This window comes from Antedon bifida, chromosome 4, assembly GCF_963402885.1.
Source record: "Antedon bifida chromosome 4, ecAntBifi1.1, whole genome shotgun sequence".
NCBI lineage: Eukaryota > Metazoa > Echinodermata > Crinoidea > Comatulida > Antedonidae > Antedon > Antedon bifida.
In genome coordinates, this window is record NC_136229.1 from 1,426,803 (window position 1) to 1,437,797 (window position 10,995).

Consider the following 10,995-nt stretch of genomic DNA (forward strand, 5'->3'; position numbering starts at 1 on the left):
AAATTTGAGAGATAGGGAAAAAAGTGACATGTAGTTATAAATTCAGCCACATTTTATTTTAAATTTGATGAAATTTTCAACTAAAATGTGGTAAATAACTTGTTTTTTGTTTCTCTTTTTGTTATTTTAGGTTGGGGTGGGGGGGGGGGGGTTATGACGTATTTACCTATACAGTACAATAAATTTTGGAATAATAGTAGCCTAACAAATGGATTGAGATCGAACAAAGACAAATGCCTGAAATATTCAATAATATAATACGGAATAATTAAGAATTTTAAAATTGTTAGTTAAGAATAAAATATATATTTTTTAGAATAATATTATATTATTATATAATTAGCTCATGTTTAATACTTCATTGGCAATTTTTCTAACATAAATTAGTTTAGGCGTAATTTTAAGCTAAGATACTTTGGTGGTGAACGCTTGGCATGCTTCTCTTCAAGGGATCTAAAATAAAGATGGAGAAATTCATCAGTCTTGAAGTTTTGTTTGCTGCGTCAAATGTTCGGTCAAAATACGACGCGTCAGTTTGTTTTTTACACTGGTGTAACCAATCAATCAATACAAGCGTAACATTTTGTTGGATGTAAGTTTTTTGTCATGATTATCTGGTATCAGGGCGCCCTCATTATTTTACCACAGCTAAAAACTTTAACATGCGCAATCGAGTATTGTCATATTCTCTTTTAAGTAGGCTATCTTTTAGCCTAGCATGTATGCAATTGTTATTATTATTTTCAATTTACCCATATAGCCATAATATTATATAAATATTTCAGATATCTTGCAGCAACCTCCATTTCGTCCGATTGTAGTTGAAAGTTGTTATTGCAGGGCGTCCTCATTATTTTACCACAGCTAAAAACTTTAACATGCGCGAGCATTATTATCATATCCTTTTTTGAGTAGGCTATTTTTTAGCCTACCATGTATGTAATTGTATTATCATTTTCAATTTACCCTATATAGCCATAATATTATATAAATATTTCAGATATCTTGCAGCAACCTCCTTTTCGTCCGATTGTAGTTGAAAGTTGTTATTGCAGGGCGCCCTCATTATTTTACCACAGCTAAAAACTTTAATCCTACCATGTATATAATTGTATTATCATTTTCAATTTACCCTATATAGCCATAATTTACCGTATTTAAAGATATATTGTTCCCCTGAAAAAAGTTATTTTGTTTTGAATATATGTGATTTTAATGTCACATAATAGTTATCTTTTATAGGCTATACTTTCACACAACAGGCCAATTGTTTATAGTACTGTAAATCTTAATTATCCATTAAGTCCATATATATAATTTCGTACTCAATTATGCCTCTTGGTTTTTCCGAGTTTCTTGCTTATATGAGGGAAAAGTTGAGCCTCAAGTTTGGCCTAGTAAACCTAGCACAAATTACAGCTCAACAAAGCGTGCACTATTCATAACAAGCTTATGTTTTTGTATCAATGATAAAAGAAAAAATCCGCAATCCACAACAAATAATGTTCTTAATCATAGACAACAAAGGTAGGAATCATGCAGTATGTAAAGAAACAGACTACCTCTCTCTGTTATAATTATAAACACGCAAGCCGTTCAGACAATAATTATTGACAAACAATTTCTACACCACTGAATACATTGTATTACCCATCCATGCATAACCTGCTGACTACAATATTGTAATTTGAGTCCGTCCTTTGAACTGTACTTGGAAGGGATAAGAATGAATATCGCATTGCTAAAGCCTACACGTATTAAGTTGAATTGCGTAGGTCTAGTACCATAGTGGATAGGTGGTAAGTAACATGTTGTATTATTTCGTGTTCATGTTACTTGAGATTGGTTTTTTTTTTCTCTCTGAAAAAGAAAATCTCGTTAAAATTTATAATGTATCCATTTCAATTTAAAAATGAATGAAATAAATGTTTATTTGATTGATTGATGCATGTCCCCTTCCCCGAAAATATATTTTGTCTTCAACCAAACGCGACTGTATCTCGACGACCTATAAGCATGGTACCATTTCTGGCTACCATATACTAAATATTAGACGTACCATTCATTTCATTTACTTCCGACTTTTTAAATTACTAATTAAATCTTAAACATCATGTCCAGTTCACTTCATTTACTCTCGACTTTTAACATCTTTACCAGGGAAGAGTGAAATTACAATTTCACTCTTCACTGGCTTTACTAACAATATCCTTATTTTTACGAATGGAATATGGTACCAGTGGTTGGATTTTATATTTTAAGTCAATAAGTTATCTTAAGTTAAAAACTGCTTTATTATCGAACCATGAGTTCGTTTTACCTTACAGAATGGACCATTGAGCAACAACCATATTTATTTCTAGTGAATTTCTTTAAATACCTTTACTAATATATTTTTTAATTTAAATTTCAGCAAGATGGGTGTTAATTTTGATTGCATTACTCGGCCATTGAGTAACACTTATGGACGTTACGCCAGAGTAGTCTATCGACATCCACTACCGTTTCTTCTTTTACCGATTGTTATCAGCCTAAGTCTGGGAACTGGTATTTTACGAATTAAATTGTTCAACGACGTCGATTATTTATTTACACCAACAGACGCTGAATCTATAGAAAATAGGGATTATATTAATGATGTCTACAATAATAAACATGAACATGGAATGACAGTCAGCCGCCAGCCTGCGTCCTTTTCATACGGTCGAGTTATAATCGGTGGTAGTCAAAAACAGAATATCTTACAAACTAAAGAGTTCTTAGAAGTGATTCGAGTCCATGAAACCATTATGAACATCTCGATCAAGAATGCTGGTTCAGAATACACATTTAGTAATATTTGCCTCGCGTGGATGGGTAACTGTGAAAACAATGCAATACTAGAGATATACAAATACGATGCCACGAGAGTACCGCTAATTGATATCAGCTACCCACTTACTGTCCTACAGACTGGAGAAATATTTGAAATCGGTAAAAACTTAGGAGGTGTGGAGCTTGTTGGTGAAACTACAATTGTGAAATCAACGAAGTATATAATGTTGTCGTACCATCTGGAGACGTCTGAAACCATCTCTGAACTTTGGGAGAAAGAGTTTCTAAAAGCCATGGAAGGATTTCACTCAGAATTGATATACATCGCACGTGACACGGCATCGACACTTTCAGAGGAATTTACGGCAGCTACCTTCAGTGTTTTGCCATTGATACCAGTCGCTGGCCTACTCATTGTGTTATTTTCGTTGATATCATCAGCAACAATGGACTGGGTAGTGAATAAGCCTATTTTAATATTACTTGGTGTGCTGTCTGCCGTCCTTGCTGGTCTTGCTGCAAATGGACTTCTATTGTACTTTGACGTGATATTCACTCCTATAAGTGCATTGACGCCAATCATTATTATGGGTAAGATTAATAAATACCTAAATATGATATAGACCTTGTTATATTTAGTAGACATTTGATATACAAAATAACCGTTTCTATGATTGTGGTCAAAACAATTTGGATGAACTGTAATTGTTGCAAATTATATTACTGTACTAATCGGTATACTTATGTTAACAAAATCGAAATGATATCCCTTTTTAAAATTATTTCAGCTATTGGTATAGATGACGTGTATATATTGGTTGCTTCTTGGCGGAAAACAAATGTACGTTCATCGGTAGAAGATCGTTTATCAGAAACGTTAGCAGAAGCAGCATTGTCCATTTCTATCACCTCACTTACAGATTTCCTTGCATTTGCTGTTGGTTGTACTAGCGTATTTCCGGGAGTTGCCTATTTCTGTGTTTATAATGCTGTTTCAATTGTATTTGTGTACATCTACGTGTTAACATTCTTTCTTTCGTGTATGGTGATAACAGGACGAAGAGAAGCTGGTAATAAACATTGTATTACTTGGAAAAGGGTCGTTCCCGTTGATGAAGCTCCTTCTTCACGTTACAGACTTTTCTGTGCTGGAGGTCCTTCTAAAACTGTAGAAAGCTCCGATTCATCTCACATTATTATGGAATTTTTTAGGGATTACGTTGGGCCACTAATGGGAAAAACTTGGATGCAAATTGCTACACTTCTTGTGTATGTTATGTATATAAGTTTTTCAACGTGGGGTGTCAGCCAACTAAAACAAGGGTTAGATTTACGAGATATTGTTTTAAAAGATTCTTATCTGAAACAATTTCTAGATATAGAACAAAGTTATTTTCAAACTTTTGGTCCCTTTATACAAATAGTTTTCACAGAGGAAATTGAGTATTGGAAACCTGATGTAAACGAAAACATCATGAAATTACATAAACATTTAGAAACTAGTAAATATGGGTTAAATTCCGAATACTTTACAGATTCCTGGATTCGATCGTTTAACGAACACCTTTCCGTTACTGAACAGACAAGTTCTAACCGCACTATTTTTCTCAACATACTTCAAAATCAATTTCTTGTACAAAATAAGTTTAAAGAATTCGAACTTGATATAGTATTTAACAAAGACAGAACACGTATAACAAACTCGCGGTTTTTAATTGGTTCGATAAGACATCATGTGGGAATTGACACTTCAGAAGATGTGGAATTTATGGAGAATTTTAGAGAAATTGTTGCAGATTTTGGGTTTGAAACTTTTGCGTTTAGTACACATTTTTTCTTATATGACCAGTTCAAAACTATTTTACCGGCAACTCTTACCAATCTGGTAATTGCCTTGATTGCCATGATGATTGTTTCTATTTTGTTTGTTCCAAAACCAATCTGCTCCATCTGGGTGGTTGTATCCATAGCTTCCATAGAGCTTGGAGTATTAGGGTTTATGACATTTTGGGGAGTTCGTCTTGATACCGTTACAATGATTAATATAATTTTGTGTATAGGGTTTAGTGTTGATTTTACTGCTCATATGTCGTACGTATACACCGTGTCCCCATTCCCATCTCGTAACGATAAACTTATTGACGCGTACTATACAATCGGGATGCCGATCTCACAAGCCGCAATCTCTACCTTACTTGGTATACTCGTGCTAGTTAATTCCCCAACTGGAATTTTTATTTCATTTTTCAAAACACTGTTTCTAGTTATAACAATAGGTTTAATTCATGGGTTGTTTTTTCTACCTGTGGTTTTATCACTTTCACCAATAGAAGTGTTTGAATCTATGATAAAGTGTAAATCAGAAACTAAGATTAACAAGTCAAACATGAATGGCAATTTAAAAGCAATAATGAATGACAATCATGAACATGTATACGGAATCGTTGATGAAATTAACGGCCATAACATTGACAAAATTGAATTAAATGAATCTGAATTACCTGAAAGCCCTGATACACCACCAGTAGCCGTAAATCCAGCCTTCGTTGATACTTCAACCAGTATACATTTTACCACTTCGAAAGTTTTTGTATAAAGTAAAAAATAATTACAGTACTTAAAATCTATTTTAATACCACTCATCACTAAGGCTTGATTCCCACCAAAGCTTGGTTGCCACTAGGACGTACGCGCAACGCAAGCGAGTTGACCAATGACAAGCCACTGTTTGAATAATCCATCACTTGTGATTGGTCAAATCACTTATACGTTACTTCCTTGCGTTGCGTCTCTAGTGAGAACCGAGCTTTACCAATCACAAGTGCGTTGCGTCCAACAAGTGGAGAAAGTACCACATCCATGCTCTCACCACACTTAATATATAATCTAGGCATATAATTAAATATATATTGCAGTCGTTTTAACTCCCTAATATATAAGTATAGTAGGAGTACAGCGACCAGTTTTTTAGCATATCAAACTTTTGTTATATCCATTCATTGAGTTGACAAAGATACAAATCAATTCTGTCAGCGTTTGTTATATTACAGAGTAGTAATTGAAAAACGTATTCAAACTTTTGCGTGGGGACCTCATAAAACGAATGTAGGAAGGCTGTCAACCAACCGTACCAAATAATTAGTGTATGAATGGATAGAAGTTAAATCCGGTATTGTCTATCTATATTGTTGGGCACACAATTCCTTATTTTTACCAAAGACCTACAATTTACGGTCCATGTTATTGTTGTTTATGTGCTATTTACATGATAGCAGTAATCTGCCGAATATTTCCTTTTATTATATTTTCTATAGGTGACTAAATGGATCCCAAGGACGTGGGAAAACCAATTTTTTTTACTGACTTGAGTAGCCATAATAATCTTTTTTTACTGACTTGAGTAGCCATAATAATCTTTTTTTACTGACTTGAGTAGCCATAATAATCTTTTTTTACTGACTTGAGTAGCCATAATAATCTTTCATTGTGTGGTGCACAGGGGCCACAATAGTAAAGTCAGATCTACAACGTGTTGTAAGTATGCAGCATCACGTGTCATTGGATACCTCCACGATTGGAATTGATCAGAGTTCTATTGACTCCCGTTTTTGAAAATCGATTAATTAAGAAAACACATTCTATTGCAATATTCTACTCATTCCATGCATAATGTGCCCGATAATGTGTTTGAAGTGGTACGTAGCGGTAGACAAATATTAGGTTCCATAACAGCTTTTATCCAGCTGCCAATCAGGCACTGAATGCTTGTCAGTATCCATACGAGAGTGATGTGATACTTTGTCATTGTTTTGTTAGTATTTCATTTAGGCTGTTATTTAGAGCAAACATATTTTCTATGTATTGATATGCAAATGACAATAAATGGAAGTAATTTTCCACTGATGAATGAATGAATACAATGTATTATTTCCATTTCCGATACATTTAAAACATAAACATTTTTTAGAAAAACAGGCCTAAAATGCTACAAGATATTTATAATTTAGCTAGTTCCCAACAGTTTATTTGATAAATGTAAAACTTGTACGTCTGCAGTTGGCCTACAGTTTTTAAAATATTACTTACAGTATGTTATGGAAATTTTAATTTTGATTTGTTAAGCCTAACAATTGCCTGGAAATAAACATTTTTAAAATTCGAAAATGGTTGTGTAAGAATAAAATGTATATCATCAGAATAATTGTTATACACTAATTGTATATTTTTGTAATAAAATGCTATAGTTTGTTCAGTGAGTTGTAATTAACTCCCTGGTTTGTTGTTTAAAATAAACGGTGGCAATGGCAACATTCTAGGAAAAACCTAACAATGAGTAAACATAAATTATTAGTACATTTTGAATCAACTACGACTCGGGTAGCGCACTCGGGTAAGTCATTTTACATATAAAATCATAATTATGGACGATGAGGGCACGCTTCCCTTTTAAAAAAGAGAATAAAAGATGGAGAAATTCATCGGTCTGGAAGTTTTGTTTGCTGCGTCAAATGTTCGGTCAAAATACGACGCGTCAGTTTGTTTTTTACACTGGTGTTTATTACAGAATCAATACAAGTGTAAAGGTTTATTGAATGTAAGTTTTTATTCTTATCTGAATAGCCTACGCTAGTCCGAACCATACCCACCTTTTTAGGCCTAGGCCTAGGTTAGTTTATATAGGCCTACCTAGGTCTAGGCCTAGGGCCTAATAATAGGCCGCCCGGGGGAAATCCCCATTAAGTAGTAGGGCATATCATCTATTATTGCATTGCATTTTTAGAGATAGCATAATATCATCTACAGTAGCCTCTAGGCCTAGGTATTATTATTTAACTGGTATAAGAATTGGACCAACAAAGAATCGTATACACTATTTGTTTAGCCTTCTATTTGTAAATAATGCTCACCACCTACCTTTTTTAGTAAGTAGGCTATTTTATTTATATTTTGGAGTAATGCATTTTAATTTTGATGTAATATTGCAATAGAATAGAAAAACTAAATCACAGTTTACCTACATTTTTTAAGAATGAAGATGAAACTTCACCAAAACTGAGTGAGTTACTACCAGGCGGATGGAATAATGACAATGATTTGTATACATTAATGTATCAGTCAAAAACCACTGAAGATTTCATCTTGAAAATATTACGAGTCGAGGATACTCTGTTGGTCAACATCCAGGTATTAATTATTATTTTTGCCTACAGTACATATAGAAACACAATGCCTAATATAAGGTAACTATAACTATGTTTTAAACTGGACATTTTTTATCAGTAGTTTTTAGATAGATAAAGATATTATATATTGTCCCCCTAAAAAATGTATTTTAAATTATTTTTTTTTGTTTTTATGCCATTTTAATGTTACATAATATTATTATTCACTTTGACCAAAAACTGTATCGAAAACAAAATTATTTTCCTGAAAAAATGTAATTTAAAGCAACAAAAACCTAAATTGTCTGTCAGACAATGGATTTTGGTTAAAATTACCTGTTTCGTTTGTCTTTTTATATTAGTGAAATAATTATCTTTGTTGATTTTTCTACAAAATTGCCTATCCAAGTCTAATTATTTTTATTAATCTTTATTTGTCATGTTTTTGGGGGACAATATATCTTAAATTAATATTTTATTGGTAAAAATGTGTAATTCATAATGTTTTTTGTACTGTGTCTTGTTTGCAGAGATTAAAGGATGATAAGGTCTGCAGTTGGTCCTTTGAAACAAGTAATTTTGTTAATGAAAGTAGCAATTGGTGTTTTGACGGGTAGGCTTGAATTAATACATTTTCTAGAATATTATTTACTATGAATTCAGTATCTCCCACGTAAACTAACAACTCATTATTTAAATTTATTGCCACATACGCAAATGTTTCTTTCTATATTACATCATTTTGAAACGTTATTTGTTGCTAATAAATTGGGGGAAAAAACATTTATTTTTGCTGATGCCAACCAGTGATTTATAATTTTTTTCAGTACATACAAAAACTTATCAAAGCTCCAAAAAGAACTTGAACAAAATCTGGCACAAGTTTTTAAAACAGAAAAGAAAAAATCAAGCGAAAGCTGTAGTAGTAGTTTACTAGAAGATTCACAGTCAAGAAACAATAGAGAGGATTCACACTACATTCATAGGTAAGTAGACATAACAATAGGCATGCTTTAGACTCAAGCTCTGTTTACACTATCAAACTGTGATGTGCCCATATAAGGACATGATGACATCATATCACCTACCGTATTTGGGGCTATCACATTTTTTTTGTTAAATTAGTTTGATAGTGAGTGTAGACAGAGCTTCCGTTATTCACCCGAATAAAGTTTGTTTCACCGGCATATTTACTGATGATAACTTTGGCGGGTAAGATACACTACACATGTGTGTTATAAATGATTCATGTATGTGATGATAGTGTAGACAGAGCTTTACAAATAAAAATATCTTTATATTTTTTGTAGACAAGGTGTACCTCACAGACAACCTAATCCATATTCTACAGGAAGGTCTGACCCATATTCTATGGGGGTACCTCGTCTAGACCCGTTCTCTGTTGGGGTGTCTGACTTGGATCCATTTTCAAGTCATTCATCTGGTATGTTAATGGATCCAGCAAGGAGTGGATTTGGAATACAACCTTTACCAAACAGGATGCCAAGGTAGGTATGGCATACACAACCAAGATCATATATGTCATCATCATCATGTGTGCCATCTTTCGATTATTACATTTAAATAATGATGATGTGACCATATATGGACATGATGATGTCATACCACTATCATATTTGGACACATCACTACAATATTTGGGCACATCAGACTTTTTTGTCAAACTAGTTTGATAGTGTAGACAGAGCTTTATAGCGTAATAAAAAATACTGATGAGTACTCTTGTATTCATTGTATGTTTTCACAGAGGATCGGGACTTCCTGGAGCAAGATTTGATCCTGTGGCACCGATCATGAACTACCAAACACCAAATCCAGACCATTTACCACCTCCTGGATTTGATGACATGTACACATAGCACAGCCTCAAACTTGGCGTTGTCACATGGACATGTTTACCTATATCAAAAGTTGAAAAAACATGATTAACTTTGACCTACGATATTTATTGTACAGAATCAGGTTTTGTTTTATTGAATCCTTTAAAATGGAAAAGGATTTTTATTTCTTTTCTTTAAAAATTATTCATGAATACATCGCATAAATACATTATCTTTTGCTCTTTGGGATTTTATGGCTATAACTTTGACTTGGCAGCAGTGTCGTCTTGTTATCATCACGATCATCTTGTTATCATCACGATCGTCTTGTTATTGTCACGATCATCTTGTTATCATCACGATCGTCTTGTTATCGTCACGATTGAGGACAACAAGCACAAATTACAGGATTTGAAATTGAGGCAAACATGAGCACGATGCTATCAGCAACTCCAAATATCTAATCTACTTGACTACAGTATACACAGTTATACATTTGATTACAGATGTGGGTCCTGGCATCATTGTTTCATGTACAGTATTAGTTCAAACATGTTTCCAGAGTTGGCTTTAAACATCTCAGTTTACAGCGAACGTATATGAAATAAAATAGGAAGATTAAACGAGACTTACCTGTAAGTTGAAGTTTGATCACTATTTTATGAATATGTGAGTGAGGTGTAAACTGCACGCCTCAACCCACCCCAAGTAAAACAATTATATATCATATATATACTTATCGCTGCAAATTATTACTCTGGACATGTTTGTTTACACCTCACTCACATTATTCATAAAATAGTGATCAAACTTCAACTTACAGGTAAGTCTGGTTTAATCTTCCTATTTTATTACAGATGTGGGTCCTGACATCACTGTTTCATGTACAGTATTAGTTGTGTAGTTATATTAAAAAAATGATATATAAAGATACATTTAAAAAGTAATATATGAACAGAAATTTATATTAGAATGTGTCCTGTTTTTAGTTACATTTTTTATTGTGATCTTATACTCAGCAAGTCAAGTTCTCCATTATTAGAATTAATAACGACTAGACTAATATATTAATAAGTAATTTATTTATTCATTTCTGACGGCTAAAATTAAACTTATTAGAAAATATTATCAGCGAGTAAAATTGTAAATAATTTCGAACAAATTAATAAGATCACAAT

General features: G+C 33.1%; 2 protein-coding genes across 2 annotated transcripts; both read left to right on the forward strand.

Annotated features, from left to right (window-relative positions):
- The first annotated feature begins 2,769 nt into the window (after window positions 1–2,769).
- On the forward strand, window positions 2,770–6,327 carry LOC144841188 (patched domain-containing protein 3-like). The gene is made up of 2 exons (XM_078697430.1): window positions 2,770–3,405; window positions 3,603–6,327. The coding sequence occupies exons 1-2, from the start codon at window positions 2,790–2,792 to the stop codon at window positions 5,408–5,410; spliced, it is 2,424 nt and encodes an 807-aa protein (XP_078553556.1). The 5' UTR covers window positions 2,770–2,789; the 3' UTR covers window positions 5,411–6,327.
- Window positions 6,328–7,272: 945 nt separating this feature from the next.
- Window positions 7,273–10,859, forward strand: LOC144840098 (proteasome inhibitor PI31 subunit-like). The gene is made up of 6 exons (XM_078695758.1): window positions 7,273–7,408; window positions 7,843–7,998; window positions 8,507–8,589; window positions 8,804–8,962; window positions 9,287–9,484; window positions 9,745–10,859. Exons 1-6 carry the CDS (start codon window positions 7,280–7,282, stop codon window positions 9,854–9,856), a joined length of 837 nt encoding a protein of 278 aa, XP_078551884.1. The 5' UTR covers window positions 7,273–7,279; the 3' UTR covers window positions 9,857–10,859.
- The last annotated feature ends 136 nt before the right edge of the window (window positions 10,860–10,995 follow it).